Raw genomic sequence first — 20194 nt, forward strand, 5'->3', positions numbered from 1 at the left:
TAAAACGATGTGTTCATTTTATATCGTATGTATTCGATATGGGGTATTGTATTTAATAGCTTTTAATTAATAGACGAGAGTAAATAAAAATTGTAGAAGTACGTAGTAATTCATTTAGTCGAGATTTCGACTCTTTTACAGCGAGCTCTTTTCAAATATATAATTAATTAAAAAGAAGGTGGGATTCAATATGAATACAAAGGTATGAAAAGTAGTACAACATAAGCAAGTGAGTGTAAAAAATATGGAAAAATTGTATGATGAATTAATTAACAGTATTGTAGATTTGTGAAATCCAACCTTTTATTTTTTTAATTAGTTACATGCCTGAAGAGGGCTCCAAGGAAAAGAACCGAATAGAAAAGCGACTAAATGAAGTACTCTCTTCCAGTCTGTTGTTTTTACTTGCCCTTATATATTAACAAGAAGTTAATGTGGATTGTATATCGAAAATCAGGCCTTCCTATTTAATGCTAACTACGATTAAATATTTATTTTTTAAATTTTGAGTGAATTCTTATTTTGAAGTTGAAATATTGATTTCAGGCTAAAAAAAAAAAAATAGAATAATGATTTTGACTTCGTTCTAGTATGGGCTATAGCGACACATGTACTGAAGGTACACACCAAATTTAAACAAAATTTTGAATTTTAGATCAGTGATATGCTTTTGCATACATATTTCTAAGAAAATGCAAAAAAAAGTCGAATTTTTTGGCGGTTTACAATCGAAGACCCCCTTAAGTAATCGACGACCATGTTCAGTCATCTGAAATCCATCATTCTGTACTCGAATTAGAACCATCTGTTTGTTTTTCCAATACTTCGTACCCACCGTTTTTATACTAAACTTCTTTAAAGTCTGTTACCTGAATATCAATTCTTCGTAGCAATTTCTTTATTCGTTGACAGACGTTGAGTCGTCGAAACTTTAATTCTCCTGGTTCTGTTTACAATTCACAAGCTTGGGATTCTCCAATATTCATCTCAACGAGAAGACTTGGACGTTTGTTCATATTTCCTGCCAGTTCTCATTCCTTCAAACAATCCCGTTCCGGTTGTAGGTCATCGAGAGACACGTAACAGGTCACTATAGCGGTTACGACGGCCTGCAAAAAATGTTCGAACAGTCCCAGTTCTGAATCAAAGGGGACCATTACGCGACTCGTGCGAAAGCAGACGATAATGCTCGCGGCGGCGGCGTGGTTTCCGGGCTCGTTTCGTAGGTCGACGAGGGTAGGGTAAAAGCGCGCGTGTTACAGAAATCGAGCACCGAAGGCGATCAAAAAAGACGGCGATAATGGCGGCTGCGAGTGGCTGACGCTCGCCGAGGACCAGCGAAAATGTGCCGCGATGCCGCTAGACGGTTTGCGCGCCGCCAGCATAGTCGCTTTCAAGTATAAGCGCTCGTTCGGACGCCGCGGCGGTGCATACATACTGGCGGTATTGTTTGGAAAGCAGCTCATCGCCAAGAGCCTCTCGTTAAATCTCCAAGAACTTTGTTCGCTCGCTCGACTCGAGATCAATACTGTTCCTAGTTCAGCTACACACGCAGCTACATGACAAAAGTTCTGAACTTTTGACCCGGCCGGCGACCATTGTACGCCGACACACGCTTCTATTCCGCGTTCCCTATCTTCTGCTCTGTTCCCCGTGCATTCGTTCCGCGAGAGAAACGGGAGGACACAGGCTCAGGATAGCCATTACCATTTTGCGTGCGCCAGCATGTATCATGCAGGGCGTCTCTGCTAAAGCGTTGCAGACTATGGTTGTATTTCTCCAGCATTAGGATACGGAGCAGGTGGTCGATAGCGTGCATCAACCGTGATAACTGAAAAAAATAATTTCTGAGTTACTGGGGATTTTTTTAATTGACGACCAACGTGTGTACAATCTGTGGTCAATCGTCCTTTTTCTTAGGAGAATATATTTCAGTCGTTATACTGTTCGTTACCATCGTTTACATCTAAGGATAGATCATTCATTTTTATTAGATACACAAATTATTTCCGTTGTTTTTAATTATGGTATGAGATGCAAATATACCCTCGGAATACGAGAAATTTGAAATCTAGAATTGTGAACACTCGCGGGGGATGAAAAAGAACTGAAAAGAAGAAACATGGGAAAATGAAAGGATCGTGTGTGTTTGGAATTTTACGTTGAGTAATTTCGCCTTACAAATATTTTGATTATTTTTCATGCCTACGAGGCAAAAAGTTGGCTTTTTAATTCTATTTTTAATTACGAAATCTTTCGTTATCAGCCACAAGCTTTTTCAGCTTCACTTTGACTCGGTAAATTATTTTGTTGACGAGCTTCCAGCGGCCAGATACATTCTGCAACTGGTCAGGGAAAACCTAAATTTTTCTTTTCGTAGTTTCGTCGAAAAATATATTGAATTATTTGTTACAATCTATAGTAGCTAAAAGTCATATGAAGATAGTAATAAGTTCATTATAAGTGCACATATATTATAATAATTAACAATACTTTATTTCATTTACTTGTAAATTACAATAATTAGAAATATATCTGAATCTCACCAGAACTATATCAGAGCTCTAAGCGGGGTGTCCAATTAGAATTTTATCAATGGATTGTTACACTTTCGAATAAAATCGGATTGGTTTGCTCAATCAGATCCCAATTAGAACAAGAGAAATTAGGACAGGTACCAATTAACTTAACGATTTTTCCATGCGATTGCCGATACATCGTTACGTCGTTCCAATCGTAAAAAGCTCATACGAGACTTTTAATAACGTACTTTTTGCAAACGCTTCGAATTAGAACCATTTCAAACGTAAAAAGCGTCAGTTATTTCTATTAGCAAAGTTTCTTGATAAATTAGCATTACTTACGGAGGTATAATTAAATCTGTCTTTTCGCTCAGAAAGTGTAAAATAATACTTATTAATTTAATCGACAAAGAGTGAAATAATTTTATTTAAAAATTCTAATCACCGAATATGAATTCTATAGGTAACCTGTCCAACTATCTGTTATTAATCATGAATAATTATAATCCCTGGTACACACGTTGTTCTATCCAACTAAGCCAATCGACAAACTAGCTGGAATAATTAACAGCCAGGTAATCGTTGAACAGAATGTTTGTAAACAAACTTGGAATCCTATGGACATGATCTCTGCGTAAACCGATTATCGCTTCGTTCATCACGATCAAGGGAACGTCATCTACCACTATCATGAAGACGATACTCGTGTAACTGTTTAAACATTTTCTGTAAACGTACTATTTTCGAAGTGAATTTATTTTTTTCATCGTTTGCTTCTACCCGAGGAAACGTATTTTCCTTAAACTTTAAACTTTGAACTTTTAATCGTTGATAAACCATTGTTTCTCCAAAACGTTTCAATGTCTCTTGTAGCCCCAAAGGCTGTCGGTTCCATCCCCCTTTTTCAGAACCGTACGATCGACCAGCTCCTTCTTCACCGTTTTCAGATCATAGGCCAACCCTAAATACGCCATAAATTCTATAAAAGCCGCGGTGGGATTCAGGCTGTACGCTCCCAATTCTGCAGTCTTGTAATCCCACGGGAAAGAATGATGGTAATTGTGCCAGCCTTCGCCTAAAGCGAAGTAAGACACGATCGCGTTCTCCGTAGGCTTGACCGTCCTACCGAAACAGAGAGACTCTGTAAGTTGAAAAGTTTTAATTAACTTAGGAGACTTGCCTGTTGTACGGTCGATTCCCCCACATGTGAGCGACACTGTTCACTGTAAAAGTGGCGTGCAACGACCAAACGTAACGAACCAACGTAGCGTAGAAGCTTAAGTGCCACGCTTCGCCCCATCCGTAAATTGGCACCAGTATAGGCACAAAGAAGCACAACGACAACATAATGATCTCGAAATACCTGCAACGTGACATCAAATCGTGAAAATCAACGAGTGTTCGACATTATTCATAACCAAACCAATTATTATGCAGTTTGGAGTAATATCGTCGCGTTTTAAGGACCTGAAAAATCCCATAAGATCATTTCTGACATTTTTCTAAAATTTCATTTAACAAAAATCGATTCATCAGAGGGTACGTAACTTTAATTATTTATATCGACTGCACCTAATATTTCATACATACGATTAGGAGCCTCTATATCGACTTACGAAAGCTCGAAATCGGGCAGTGGGATCCCCTTGTCAGTGATTTCGATCGGCCAACAATTCTTTCGACAATTCGAACGTTTGAAGACCGTTGGTTGATACGTGTCCTAGCTTTATCAGAGAACTGAGATTCAATACCGTTGTATTCTAGATTCACCAGGAATATAGACAGGGTTTCGTCAATGCTAACGTCGGAAAACTCATCGAAATATTATTCGTGCATGAAAGTTTCAAACAATATTATTCACCATACTTTAACACGTTTGTTCCTCGCGCAAGCCGCCGATGGATCGTGTTGCCTTTTGGCGAGACGCATGAAATCACGTGGAATAGTAGAATTAGATACGATATCATGTCTCGAAGTAAGCAGAAACCCCAGTGAGATATTTAACGAAATTAATTTAATGAAATTAAAACGCACGATACGTCTACCAAGTATTGGGACTAATTATCTCCTAAAAATGCTATGTGAATTATCTGAATAAATCAATTTTATTCTTAAATGGACAGAACTAAAGAGGTGGTCGTATTCCCGTGTCTTGAAACGATGATGAGGCTAACCTTTAAGGGAACTCGAGGCAAACGGTTATCTTCTGATATTATAAAGAAATTATGGAGAAACTTCTTAAAAGTATTCAGCGTATTAGACCTAAAATTGTCGGAAATTTCAAGATCCGGTCTTGATATTCAAGGATACCCGTTCTCGTAATCGTCGTTAAAGAATTTCTCGCCAAGAAAAGCGTTACTGTCCTTAACCGACCACCTTGTTCATCGGATTTGGCACCGGTCAATATTTTCTGTTCCCCAAGTTGCAATCCCACTTGAAATGTCGTCATTTTGAATTCATCGAAGAAATCCACAACAATGCAACGCGTGAGCCGAATAATACTCTGAAAACTGATTTCCACAGAGAAATTCAGAAGCCGTATGACCACGAGTCGTATAGATTTAAAGGAAGAGTACGCTGGAAGCTAAACAGGAATAAAGCTATTTTCTTCGCCGTTATATTTTGTAAGATCATTATCGAGAAGCTTCCGTTCGTTCCACGATTTTAATCGTAACAGTATTTCAAGACGAATCGATTATTTTTTAAGTAAATCATAATTACGTTCCTTAATTTTTCGAAACGGAGAAAATGCTATGCAACCAGTTAAAATTTATATACAAAGTAAGCCACACGATCGATTATATTTCGAATTTAGTGAAAAATAAAAAAAAACTCTAGAGGAAACTATCGAATGGTATGATAATATTTTTTACAGGTGCAACGATGCATCCGAAATTCCACGAAACACTTGCACGTGAGAATATCTTACTTGTCGACGAATTGCAGTACAGGATCCGCGACGATGTCGCTCATGTCAATTTTGCTGCCATATTTCTTCACGGCCGGGTGTCGTTTAACCATCAACCAACCCATATGGGAGAAGAAGAATCCACGAGTCGCGTCGTGCGGGTCTGCGACCGTTTCCGTGTACTTGTGGTGCGTTCTGTGGTCTCGTATCCAATTGTAGGTGCGCGTCTAATACAACGAAACGCATCGATCAAGTCGGTGTAGCTATTTTTTATTGCACGGAATAACACAGGGGAGAGGAATTGCAATCGTTAGCTCACCTGGCCAGCTATGCAATATAAACAGACTAGAAAAATTCGCAGAGGAGTCTTGGCCGAGTAACTTCTATGCGCCCACAGTCGATGCATCCCTGCTGTTATTCCGTAGCCACAGGAGATTCCGTAACATATAGCTTGGAGGGAAAAAAATTTACTATTTATACTATTTTTCAATATTAACAAACTTGATATTCGCGAAAAGGAAACTAATAAAAAGCTTCCCTCTATTTTGATTAACCAAAGGGTTTGGATACATAATAGTGTAATAGAAAATACTTTAATTTTCACATACACACAGCTTTTACAAGTTCAATATGTATGTAGAGTTTTTGAAACGATAAACGAGTGTAATTTACACCACTATGATTCTCAACTGTTTATTGTTACCTATGTTACGAATAGAGAAGTTATACTATATATTAATTTATTATAGATTAATGACGGTACGGATCGTAGAGTTTTCAATTGCAATCTGCTGCAAGATATAGTCGATCGTGACTGTTCTAAACGACGTTCAAATGAGGTTGGACCTATACTTACACCAAATCCACGTCCAAAACTTGCCATCTCGATAACCGGTCGCGAAGCCGTAAATGGCCAGGAAATGAAGCACTGCGATACCAATCACATTTTGCCATATTATCGGTTGCCTCTCTAAGGTTTGTCCTTTCGGTAGCTGACATGGCTCTGCGTCCTCTTCCACGCTTTGACTGTCCTTCTTCTCCTCGTACTCGGTCACCGTCGAAATGTACATTTTGGAAACGAGACCCTCCACTCGAATTACTCTATCGACTTGAAAATTACAAATTCTAATTATAACACCGTGCGATACCAATTAAAATCGTCGAAATACTCCAAAATAAAGGACTGTGGAAAGAGTCCTTTGATTGTAAACTTTTAAAACTTGCTAAAGCTAGTATAATAATTTTTGTTAAAATTGACTTTTAAAAAAGAATTTGTATTTCATTTTGAAAGTGATTAAATTTCAAAAGGAAATATATTCTCTGATAGAACTGAGAATTAAGAAATATTCTTTTCCCATCAGTCTCGAACTCTTCCCCGACCCCGAGTCTTAAAAACCATAATACGGCTCAGCCTGATGCATCCTAACTCGCTAATATCAGCTTTCGTAGTTCTGGGAACATTACCATCGAGTTCAACGGCCACGCAGAAGGAATGGTAAAGTTTCACTCGAGGTAATTTTTCAATCGAGACAAGCAATCTCGGCGTTAAGCGATAGTATCCTAATGCAGCGTGAATACGATAAAACACCTAATGCTTCTTACAAGCAATTAACTACTTTCCCTCTTCGCGTAATGAGCTTGCTTCGCCGCGGATACCGAAAGCGAGCGAATCGAACATCTGCAAATGGCGTGGAACAATCTCGCCTTGGTGATTTTAATGCTTCTGCTTGAACACACGCACCGACAATCACCTCGTCTTTTCCACTTTTTATCGCTAATACACGCCCACGAATCGACCGTTGCTCGCAAGCATACCACAAAGTTGGGCAAATTATATCCGTACAAATAAAATTAGAAAATAGAGAACAACACGAGCGTCGAGAATTTAATTTTTTAGGAGAAGGAGAAAGCATTGGTGACTTTGGACCATTAACAGAATTTTTATTTAAATTATTTATTATTATTTCGAAAGACATATACTTCTATGGTACTATAATATTTTGAGAAGAGAAAACTAAATTTTTCTACGTTGTTTTCAATAAACTCTCCTCGATTGTAACTTTGTAACAATTCTTGTCTGGTTGTTCGTTGCAAGTTAAAGCAAAAAGTTTACTATAAACCACCCCTATTCGGATTATATCTCAAAAGTAAGAAATAGAAAACAACTTTAAAGGGAAAAGTTGAATGGTATGGTAATATCTATTCTCCAATGGCTCATTTACTTTATAAGTGCAAAGGTGGATTCGAAAAAGGCAAATGCATTCTTCGATTATCAAAATGCAAAAATTTGTATTCTACAACCAGGGAGACAATTTTAATAGATTTTGAATTAATATTCAAATCCTGTTTATTTCTTTTATTGGAATAACGCCCAACTCTGATACACAGTTTAAGATTTATCGCGATTATTCGATCATGGATTCGACAACAGGCTAGAACACAATCGAAGAAATTCATGGGATTCGAGGGAAACTAAACTCTCGATATTCTTGGCGAGTATATTGCGTCGGGTACCGAGTTCGATCAAAAAGTTTAATGCGTTCGAAAACGACTTCCCGTAGCTCGAACCCCTGCCTCGGGAGATTAGAAAGATATTCCCGAAACACTTTCTCAGTCTGTACTATCGATTTAGAACAGAATGTATACAGTAATTTCTCGCTTAATTCTGCTCCTGTCGAGCTTGGACATTTAATAACCTTTTAATAGAACACCAGATTCATACGACGTTTTTTGACATTGATAAATTGGCTTTAACCCTTTGACTGCGACGCATTCTAACCCAGAAACAAATCGTACATTTTAAGAATATATAAACATCAAAGCAGTTATCGTTATCCAAGTGTATATTAATCTATCAATTTTCTTTGATCGAGGGTAGAGAATTTGGTGAATGTTTACGAAAGTCATTAATATTTTTTAAGATATAATTATTATAAATCAAAGCAACCAGAATTAGTACTTTTTGATTGTCGTGATCTGGGTTGGTCTGATTTAGTTTTGCAAGACAACAACGACGAATAAACAATTGTAAGTTCAAAATAAATTATAATTTCTTATTGAGTCGTCCATAGCCACGGGGTAACTCGACGGGGTAAAACTCAAGATTTTTAATGATTAGATTGCGGGAGTTTATAGAATGTCGTTAATATGCAAAGTGTATGCAAAATATATGTGAAGTATGTGCACGATAAATGCAACAAAAATGTACTTTCGTGGGTACCAGAGAGTCTATAGAATTTTGTTTAATATCGAAACTATTTTTTTTTTCTATAATATGAAACGAGGACTGACAACGTGTGCCAAAAAGATAAGTTTAAATGCTGCGTATAATCTCTTTAAATCATACAATTTTATCGAGGCGTATTTAAATTTCCTCCAATGTTGATAATCTGTGCGCAATGTATAATATTTAGATTAAGCATGTTTATGCATATAACGTATGCAAAGAACATATGAGATTTATACGCGTAAAATATACATATATACATGAAAAATATAACGGTAGAGTTGCTTGTAGTAAGCATACATAAATTATGCCCAAGGAATCGATTAATGTTCGCCGAAGGCTTTGTTATCAAAGAATACACACGATGAAATGATGGTACGACTTGCACGATCAAGAACTTTAAATAAAAATTAATTTTTACTAATAAGATTTCAGACGAGAACGAATATTTAGTTATTTTAAATTTTACTAATAATTCGAAAATCAAACTACGATTTCATTATTTGCTTTCTGAAAAAATTTCTGTTTTTTAATGCTTAAATTAATTATAAAAATGCCATACTAGCCGAATATCAACGCGATCGCTGTATTTAGAAATCGGTGATCTCCTCAGTAACGTAAACATTTACCCAAAAATTTGTTCTGGCCACGAATTCAAATAGATCCTCTCGTACAGGACAGCAAATGAGGCGTGTCATCGAGCGAGCGAAACTTCAAAGCAACGTCGATCGCGTATCGGTGTGTTAACACTATGAGAATCCAAATTTCGTCTATTTTTCACTATATTTTTTCGAGAGCAAAATTAATCTGTGAGAATTTTCCAATAAAAATGAATCTAAATTTTATTCCTACGTGTACGTATTTCAAAATCGTTCGCTATTATTAGAAATGCTATAAAATAACAGGCACAACCATCGAGTTATCGAGAATGTTTAATTTTCAATTCGAACAAACGTCAACGCGTTGATACTAAAATTCCATCTTGAAGCGAGGAAGTACGGTTACACCTTAAATTTTATTCATACGTGTTCGTATTTAAAAATCGTTCGCTATTATTAGAAATGCTATAAAATAACAGGCACAACCATCGAGTTATCGAGAATGTTTAATTTTCAATTCGAACAAACGTCAACGCGTTGATGCAAAAATTCCATCTTGAAGCGAGGAAGTATGGTTACATCGTCGCGTTTCATCAATTTTATCAGCCGCCCTACTTCCCGAAACGCGACCGAAATATGTTTCGAACAGATGTCCGACTTTATATTAATAATTCAATAAAACCGATGACACACATGCAGCCCAATACCTGCGGCATCTGATCGTAGCATAAAACTGCAACGCTCGACGTCTGCGACTTCCGAATACGCTGTGCGCCAGTCAGTTCTTTGATATATGGAAAACTTCCTTTTCCTTATCCGTCGTGTCTGCGATGGCTCGGTATTGAACGAATTGTTATTTCTAGATGCTACATACCCGAGCAAGTATCTTCTTTTAATAATTCATCGCTTCTAGTCTATTCCTATCTATCCCAGCCATTCCTATCGAGACTGGGATCATTTACTTCCTTCCACGTAATAATAACTTCTTTCATTTTCAACATTCTTCCTCTGTCAGCCCAACGTCATGTTTTTTATACAAAAGACAATAATAGATTTCTCAAAATAAGTTTCTAAATTCACAATCATTTATCTTTCATCGTATTAAAACAGCCCATAAATTTATCGCTCGCTTCTGTGTATCTTACTACTTGGTAAAAGAGATTTACAAGCAAGGCTCTGCCATGCGTTACGGTTTAGAAAAAGCTTTGAATAAGTGAGAGTGCTCGAAACTTTTGAGCCGTATCGTATATCAGATGGATGTAAGTACATACGTAACACTTGTAACCCGTACGTTTTGACGCGGCCAGAAGTTAATTACCTTGATCGACGCTGTGCAACAAAGTGTACACCACACCGCTAATCGTTCTGCCCATTAATTTGTTGAGATCGTTTACTCGAACGAGCATCTTTCGAAATTCACGCTGTGATTTACGACGCGCCGGGCTCACGGTGCATCAAACCGAGCCTGTCGAGCACCCAGCTCGTAAAATGCTTGTCTTTCGACATGACGGCAATTTCCTTCTCGTTTTCCATGCCGGATCGTAAAAGTACGCGCGATCCACGGGCCACGTAGCTCGCGTATGATGAACCATCAAACCGACAAATCATCGAACCGACTGCGAGCGCGATGCAATCTTCCGCGCGCTTACATTATCGTTCATTTTTCCATCGTTCGCGCCATAAAACCACTAAGTTGTTTACAGACTTGGACAAATTATATACAATACAAAATTAAAAAGTTACTATCGATACTCGGGGATAACCGAAATATCAATTTGACACAATTTTAAATCGTACAGTTTCTGTGCATGTTCTATTACTTTGAAACGCCCTGTACAACAAAAGAAAAGATAGGTTTGTGAGGGTAAAAAGATAGAAGCAACCATATATATACAGGGTGTTTGACCATCCTTGGGAAAAATTTTAATGGGAGATTCCAGAGGCCAAAATAAGACGAAAATCAAGGATACTAATTTGTTGATTGAGGCTTCGTTAAAAAGTTATAGAAACATTTCCGGCCACATAGTATATTTTCGGTAAAGAATTTTTTTCTCGAAAGTACGTAGGATTCGGGGGTATGTGTACTCACCAAAAATGATTGTAATTGACCCCTGCAACTAAAAATAATTTTTTTCGAAAGATTTGAAATTTTTCTTTTTCAGGGTAACCAGACTGTTATGGTCAGACTTTATATTTTCAGTAATGAATTTTTTTCTGGAAAGTGAGTAGGATTTCGGGGTTATGTGTATTGACCAAAAATAATTGTGATTAACACCTGCAACTAAAAATAATTTTTTTAGAACGATTTGAAATTTTTTATTTTTGCCGAAAAATTTATCCACTTATTGAATTTTTTTCTCGAAACTGGTTAGGATTTCGAGGGTATGTCTATACACCAAAAATGATTGTAATTGACCCCCCTAGCTAAAACTAATTTTTTTAGAACGATTTAAAATTTTTTTTTTTCGCCGAAAAATTTAGGCATCCACCCCCTGTCGATTTTTCTTAAAAATTCGTTTTCGAGTTTTAGTAATTTTGTTTGACGCCCTACAGAAAAGTTGTCTAATACTTTTTTGTAGGTACCCATGAGCTCTACTTCAGAAAAAAGTTTCATTGAAATATATTCACTATTGTAGGAGTTATGGCTGTTTGAAAATTAGACAATTTTTATGAGGTTTTTTTCATTTTACGAGATGAAGGGGCAACTTTTCGAATATTTTTAGAATTTCTACATATTCTACACTAAAATACGCGTCGTTTGCTTTTTTAAACATTAAAATCGTCCAATCCGTTCAGAAGTTATGACGTTTTAAAGATTCGCATGAAATTTTGGTCTGACATTTCTGGCCAGAAATTGTATTTTCGGTAAGAAATTTTTTTCTCGAAACTAGTTAGGATTTCGAGGGTATGTCTGCTCACCAAAAATGATTGTAATTGACCCTCCTAGCTAAAACTAATTTTTTTAGAACGATTTAAAATTTTTAAATTTTGAAAAATTTCGTACCTTCTCGAATTTTTTTCTCGAAAGTGCGTAGGAATTCGGGGATATGTCTATTGACGAAAAATGATTGTAATTGACCCCTGCAACTAAAAATAATTTTTTTAGAATGACTTGAAATTTTTAAATTTTGTCGAAAAATTTCACACCCTCTATTATAGTTATTCAAATAACCGGGTGCCGGATAATCCGAACGCTACTGTACCAGTTTTCTTGATTTCTCGGTAAACTATTCCTGGGATATAAACATGTCCTATCGCTTTGAGACGCCCTGTACACAAAAGAAAAGATAAGTTTCTGAGTGTAAAAAGATAGAAGCAACCATATGTAAATTTTATCTCATAGACTTTCGTTGCTCCTGTTCGTCTCGTTAATTATGATCTCGATATTCATGGCATGAAAATGAAAGCAAACAGAAACAGGTTCTAAGAACGAGTTCCGCCTGTTAGTAATTACTCGACCATTCATCATCACTAAATCAATGATGTTAACGATCGAAGCGACAGGAATGATCGTATCGGTATTTTCGAGCGTGCAAACAAACCGAAGTAGTAGAGGTCTTTTTGTCGAGCGTGATGAATTTGTTCTAGAGAAAGGAATTGTTCAAAATGATGCCCTTGAAAACGTATGTGAAGGTCAAGGTTATTAAAGTATTCTCCCCTAATCTGAATAATTATCGCAAATTTTTCTAATTGGAATTCACAAGAATTCATATTAAGAATTCACAATAGTTTTAATTGCGTTTATTATATATTATAAGGTTCCACAAAGTGTGATGATATTAATATATGGGAAATTACCATCAAAGACCTCTATTGAACAATTTTGACCAATCAATATCGTGTTATATTATACTTCGAAATAAAAATTTCTAGCTTATAAAATAATTGCACAATATCGTATAATTTAGATAGATGGAAATCTTATTACCTTTTTAGTACTACACTCGAGATCTTCGAGAAAGTAAAAGTAAAACAGAGAAATGTATGTGAAGAGCGAAACCTACCAAATCGATTTTTCCTTCTATCCGTCTGCAATTTTTCAGAATCTCCCTGGTACAGTTCCACGATTTGATTGATCGCTACATCCATTCCACAGCATTACCGATCGCTTCTATTCTTGCGTATTTCGAACATATTTTGCATCGTGTACGTACCATAAATGGAAAACCAATAATTTCGCGCTTTATGTATATCGATAAAATAAAAGTTTACGAGCATCGGTGCCTTTCCATATTCTCGATGAATCAGTTTGGAATTGATGGATCTCAGAACCTTGTTCGACAAATATTATACAATTTCTAAATATCAACGTCGTACGCGAAATATAAATAAAACACTTTTTTTCAATCTCCTCGAAAACGATGCATCGTGAAAAACGAAATTATTCTTTCCATTTCTTTTTGTACATCAGATTTATTGCGTGACACGGATAGAAAGTATTACGCGTACGTGAGCTATCGTTGCAAATTAGCTTCATCTTTTCGTTGGAGTATCTTCGTACCTAATTAAAAACACGCGCTCCGGCGAACAAAACTAATTAAATCACGGCACAACGCGAGACGGATGTTCTTCGAAACGCACCAACGAAATCCAATGCGTTAAATTATTCACGTGCATTGATCGATAGATATCGTTAATGTTACGGTCAGCGGGGCGTCCACCACACCAAACCGAACAGCACACGTTTCACGGACACTTAATTTAGAAAGCACGTACGCATTATGATGCAGTTAGGCTGCCCGTAATCCTACAAACGAACGATCTTTCGTAGTACTTCTTGCGTGAACTCGGGTCAAATACTAACCGCGTTCACTTTAGGCCATAGATAATGAGCAACAACGCTGCAGGTGACGCTTTCTAATTAGTTTCATCTGTTAATGACGTCCTCGCGATTCGTGCAACCATAATGCCCACGGTGGAAGGTACGAAAGGAATTATGATTTAAGAATGGCTTGGATTAAAAGTCAAAGGGAACTATTTATTATTTTCGTTGACAATATCGTTATCGATCTCGAAGAAAATTCTTGTTTGTTATTTACCGACCAAAGGTGTTTAAAATCGATAACTTTCGAGTCTGATGCATCGAAATCTGGTATTACAGGTTTGAAAATCGGTGTCGAATAAGCTCTTTATCAACACTGACAAACGCCATATAAACTTGGTTCTCTCGTAGTAAGTCTCTGGTCACATTCAATTATTCGATAAATGCAGTTCCCCTCGTGACTGTTAAATTCGTTCGTGATCTTGGAATACCATCGATTCTGCTCTGAACTTTATTGACCATTTTAACCATATGAAAGCCTTAGGACCCGCGGAAATTTACGATTGAATTAGTTTCTCTATACTCGAAACGATTCGTGTCCAACTTGTTTTCCCACGTATCTCGAGTATGCAACGGTAGCATCCTAAATGGTAGAACATCACATAATTGTCTAGATTATTATTAAATATGTATGCGATAATATGTAGATAATAATTAATTTATGACTACCGTTGGAACGATGGAATTCGCGTGGATAACGAGCGGGTGTTTATGCTGAAATATCGACAGCGAGCAAGAAGCGATTCGGTGAGTGCACGCGAAGATTTTCCACGCTTCACTGCACACGACAACGATGTGTGTTGTACGTGTGAGATCTTTAAGAGTATGATTTATTTGAGAAACGAGAGAGTCGTGCGTAAATCGTTGATCGAGGATCGATCAGACTCGAGTTCAGAGAAAGGTAGAGTAACCGAAAATTAATATGGGAAAACGACAGGTCAGCTCAAATGAACCAAATCAAACGATACGAATTATTAACGGGTATATGAGTAACGTCGTAATAATAAACGTTCCTAGCAGAGTTCGTATATGCCTTAAAGTTATACTGAAAATATAAAAAATGTTGAAACTTTTCTGTGGTCCTTATTCATTGTGCAAACACGTGTAAGATTCTTTTACAATTTTATTAAAGAAAAGAAAATCGTTTAAAAATGTATGGTTGAAAATGCATTAAACGGTTAGTTCCAGTGTTTGAAACTCTGAATGAAAAGATCGCAAAAATAAAAATGACTTTTGGCTCTGCCAGCGAATTCGTCTGTAAGTTTGACCCAGCGAACCTTGCCTTAGGGAACTACATTGTTAGTTTCGAGGTTTGGAAGTTCAAATGAAAAGTTTAAAAAAATAAAAAAATTTCGTTTTTGCTCAGGTTTTGTCGGTGAACATGTTACTAAAGCTGCTCGAGCAAATGTTGCCTTAGGTGAACAACGTTTCTCGTTAGTAGATCAAATAATATTTTCTACTAATTGAATTTCAAGTTATAATGAAAATAAAATAATAGAATACAATTTTTTATACGAAAGGTAGTTTACAAATAAATTTAGGTGAGAGAGTTAAACGATTCAACCTGTATATTTTATCGTGGGAACTTGTTTTTGTTACACAACATATTTTGTAAATTAAAACACTCTCTGAATAGAATATATAAATTATACTTTCATATCTTTCATGTAGATTTTTGAATTTTAATGATATGAATTTGAATAAACCCGCGGGACGAGCTTCGTATAACATTTTTTTAAACTAGATATGAGAAACAATAATTTCTCCAGAAATGATCGAAAGGATATATTAAACAAACCCACATTTTGATAGACTATGACTTTAGAGTACTTAAATAAAAGCAAAATATCAAAAATATATGGATTATCTATGCATATATCGACTCACTTAAGTAAAAAAATGTATTATTATATACATTTTTACTACAATGATAGTTTGTGAAAGTCACCATAAATGGTAGGTCTGAAACGTTTAACACGAATAATCAGTGGCTTGTCACGACTATGCGCGTCCCACGTTATCGAATTTCATACTACAACGTTTATTTTCGATACATTAAAAATATTTTTAAACCTTGTTCCATCCCATCAAATTAACTTTCGCGAACATAATTTACAGGTAAATAGAAAATTTCTCCGCAACAATTTTTATCGAGCATTGGAGAAACGACGATGAAATACTTTTGTAATTGACAAGAGCCTTGTAGACATGTAGCGGAATGTTGGTCTATTTATCACATTACAATTCAAATACGATTTACAGCTCTACAATATGGTACACAGACTGCATACAGATAGTAAGAGAAACTGGGATGAATCGTAACAAAAGAGTTTTTCTACCTTTAACTGAATAAATTTTAAAACTATTAGTAAACAAGAACTAATTCGTTAGAAAAAGATATATTTAGGTTACTTTAACGTTTTGTAAACGGATAGGTTATTTGAAAAAATTGTTTGATAATCGAATTCCCTCCGATATCGTATAATTTTGATATAAAACACTTTCGTGGAACGCGTACTTTGGGAGTTAAGTGACCCATCCTGCACAGTATTTTCAGCGAAAAGCTTTGTATATGATGGATCGCTGCGAAGTTTGCTGCCAAAGAGAGAGATTCAATTCTAATCTCGTAGACAGGGGAAGAACACAAACGCCTAGTCGCAAACAATTATCGAGGGATCGTTTGAAAATTTCGTGTTGACGGATAATGATGAAGTGGAGACACCGTTATCCGAAATACGTTCACGCTAATCGTATTCTAGCTCAGAATATTTGTCCGCGAGCGGGAAATGGAGTCTGCGAATAAAACCACCGTACGACGTACGCGCAACAACAAATACTAGAACTCATATCGAAGATTTCATTTCCTAGTGTCGTACTCGTGCAATCTCGCAGAGGAGATTACAATCGCGAGCAAACGGACCATTAATAAAATTGATTGAATTTCATCGATTCCATCTAAACGTCCCGCGTGGACGTTCTATCATATTTCACCTATCCCAAAATAACAAAGTTTGGCGTCCTGTTCGCTTTTAACCCCCGCACGAGTAAATATATTGTATTGTATCGTAATTCTTTAGCTTTCGAATACGTATTTTAATGGAACTGCAATTGAAATCTCAGCCTAGAAAGTTCGTGTTTTTATTCTTTTTAAATATAATTTTGGTTACAGAAGGTTAACTGAAAAGTTTATGAACGTATGTTTATGAAGTGTTTCTGTCCCGTCGCTGGAACGAATGGAATTCGTATCCAAAGTTGAGTACTTCGTCTTGGAGGCATAATTAACAATGGTTCGATACAATTACACACCTGGCTCGAAGATACGCGTTGAACATTAAACACGCACCGACTTTGATGAGCAAATTAGGATTCTAACTGGTTTGTCGGTGCGCAGACTAGCGCACCTAACTACCAGGAGTATCTGGCAACCGTAAAACAGGATCGTTACTCGTACTGTCGCTTTCAATTATCCGAGTTATAATACTTTTAAGCGCAATGAATTGTACTCCATTCCCAAGCGCGATGCTGTATCTCGTTAACTCGAGTTTGAGCATAATTGTCCTTGTTGCGAACTGTTTCGCATAAAATTTCTTTACGTACCTTCTTCATTACTTTATTGCAATATCCAATGTACATTTGCTCTGACTTGGCATACAATTAACCCTGAAACTCCCGAGGGGGATGCTCGTAAAGTCGCGAGTCGAAAAATGTTCAAATGATACTAACTCTTCTCTATAGAATGTTCTCAGAAAATTAATTATCGTTATACGAACCACCAAATTTGATATTTAGAGATCGTCGTCGAATCGAAACACAACTCGTACAAATTAAAAATGTGCAAAATTTGTTTCATAAGGAAACAAAAGCAGGTGTCGACATTGATAACCAGGTGGCAAAAAATATATTTTAGCACTCGAAGATGACCTCTTTCTGTATTTTGTTCATTTTCGCTCTTCAGCCATCACTGACGCGAGAAAATGAAAATAACTGGGAAAATAATTATGGAGGTTGCAGCTTGTAATGCTTACTCGTTGTTTCCATTAAAGAATCCCAACCGAAGTGTTTTTTTTTACATTCGGTCATTGGGTTTTATAATAATGACAAAACATTATCGATATACACGTAGTCGATAGTATAAGTGGATTTGGAGGAATTCTGGCCTTTCCTTAAGTTTTTGAGGCTAATATCAAATGGTCTACCAGATTATCGCATTAGGAATGCTTAAACCCGATTCTATTTAATTAGACGACGTTTATTCACTATCGAACACCGAGGAATAATCCGTCATTAGCTGACCATTTAATATTCGATCATTCGTTCAATGTTAGTAGCTATATATTGCCTTATCAAGTACTCGTACGACGACACTCTATTAGCTGTCCCGAATTAACAAGCTATACATACGTGTAATTCGGTAGGTACACCGTAATGGAGCGCATCATCTATCGATTATCGATAATTGCCAAAGACGATGCTGTATTTTCGACGCGCAGAATACGGTATAGGTTACACGGCTAGTTTAGAACAATTACGTGACAACGATACGCAATTAAATACTTGATGGAAAACATAATACATAAACTACTAATTTTCCACGAAATCATTGTTCGCTAACTGTATGTATGTACTTTGTAATTGGCTCACGGCCAAACGAAAAATTGCTGCTCCCCACGATACCTGTTTTCCCCGATACTATTAGCGAATACAGTTAGGGGAAAATTGACCACTGGTAATTCTAAAAATAAAATTTTGAAAATACCGTATTTTAATATCGTCTCGTACACTGAATTCAATTGTGCAAGAGTTAAACCTTTTTAACAAGATATTAGTAAATCAGTGAAAGAATGTGAAGATTTTTTTAAAAATATTAACCTTGAATGGTTTCAAACGATATTAAAAGATCAAGTGAAAAAGTCACATTTGGTTTTTGATTGTGAAATTAAGTATCGCAAAATGTTCGCTGTTTCCCAAACTAATACTTGAGTGCAGCACTTAGAACGTTAATTGCATCGACTAATTACCTCTCAAGATCAAGTAGTAAGTTCAAATTTTGTAGACGAGAGCGGTTTCGAGAGCATTACACCCGACGTTACTTATGAAAGCTGATTTCTACTGACATATCGAACGATGCTTTGCATCGTAAGAAAGTGATAGCGTTCTAGAAAGAGAAAAGCGCGGCGCGTACAACAAAAAGAGTGTTATGCTGCCTATGATTAAAATATCATCAACGAACGTGGAGATGAAACGAAATGATACGATCACACATTTGCTTTTATTAACCCATTAAATTCCAGATTGTTGCTTTCCAAAACTGACGTTTTCTGTATGTTTCATTCAAAAGTGCACTCTTTCACTTATCAAATATATTTACAGCGCATTTTATTCAAGGCCTTGGAGATTGCACGACGTTCGAATCGATTTTAATACCAATAAACAAATGTTTTTCCGAGTGTTATCGAAATAGAACTTTGACACATAACGAGTCTATGCGATATGCAACATTAAGTATTTGCCAGAAGCCACTTTCTTCGCATAAAATCGTCTTTTAAACAAGCACGACGTTTGAGCTCCGAGCGAATCAATGTCATAAAGATTTCGCTAGAAAGGCTCTCTTAAACGAAGTACTTGAAAACGAGAAATAAAAGATGGATTATTCGCAAAGGAGAAAACCTTGATCTAAACTACGACAGCGATCATTAATCATCGAGATTTCTAATTTGCTATCCAAGAAAGTATTTCTGACGGTATCGTGGGATCCGGTATCGCCGGAATGATATAACGAAAAGAATTGCCGCAAAATTACAGGAACAATCCATTCGCAATTCAATTTTCAATCGCGCCGAGTGGCGCAACGTTCGAGAACAACTGCGATACGAAAAATCACGGGTCTGAGTTCCCCAACGGCAATAACAGAAGCTTTCGTGCTAATGAAACGTACAAACGAGCAAAAAATGGCGAAAAGTTCTTGAACAGAACCGTGCGTACGTTGATTAGACTACGTTCGCGTGATCGTAGCCGATGCTTTGCTGAAAAATCCGACAGTGAACTTATTACGCTAACAGCATGAGATATCGAACGAGTTTGAGCATCGCAAAATTATATATTATCTTATTCGGCTAA

The 20194-nt window shown here is 36.5% G+C and overlaps 2 protein-coding genes across 3 annotated transcripts in view; one reads left to right on the forward strand and one right to left on the reverse strand.

The window, feature by feature from the left end:
• Fstl5 (follistatin-like 5) overlaps positions 1-20194 on the forward strand; it is a 121834-nt gene that overhangs the window by 16014 nt on the left and 85626 nt on the right. The gene's annotated exons all lie outside the window — the stretch shown is intronic.
• The window catches only part of LOC143340474 (acyl-CoA Delta(11) desaturase), a 34238-nt gene continuing 17071 nt past the window's right edge, over positions 3028-20194 (reverse strand). Inside the window, exons 3-7 of the mRNA XM_076762483.1 lie at positions 6287-6538; positions 5750-5880; positions 5452-5657; positions 3703-3885; positions 3028-3644 (exon numbers count right to left, since the gene is read on the reverse strand). Of these exons, the coding sequence (XP_076618598.1) occupies positions 3380-3644; positions 3703-3885; positions 5452-5657; positions 5750-5880; positions 6287-6538 (1037 nt within the window). The 3' untranslated portion in view covers positions 3028-3379. The remainder of the gene's footprint in view (positions 3645-3702; positions 3886-5451; positions 5658-5749; positions 5881-6286; positions 6539-20194) is intronic.

Source organism: Colletes latitarsis, chromosome 3 (assembly GCF_051014445.1).
Source record: "Colletes latitarsis isolate SP2378_abdomen chromosome 3, iyColLati1, whole genome shotgun sequence".
Classification (NCBI taxonomy): domain Eukaryota; kingdom Metazoa; phylum Arthropoda; class Insecta; order Hymenoptera; family Colletidae; genus Colletes; species Colletes latitarsis.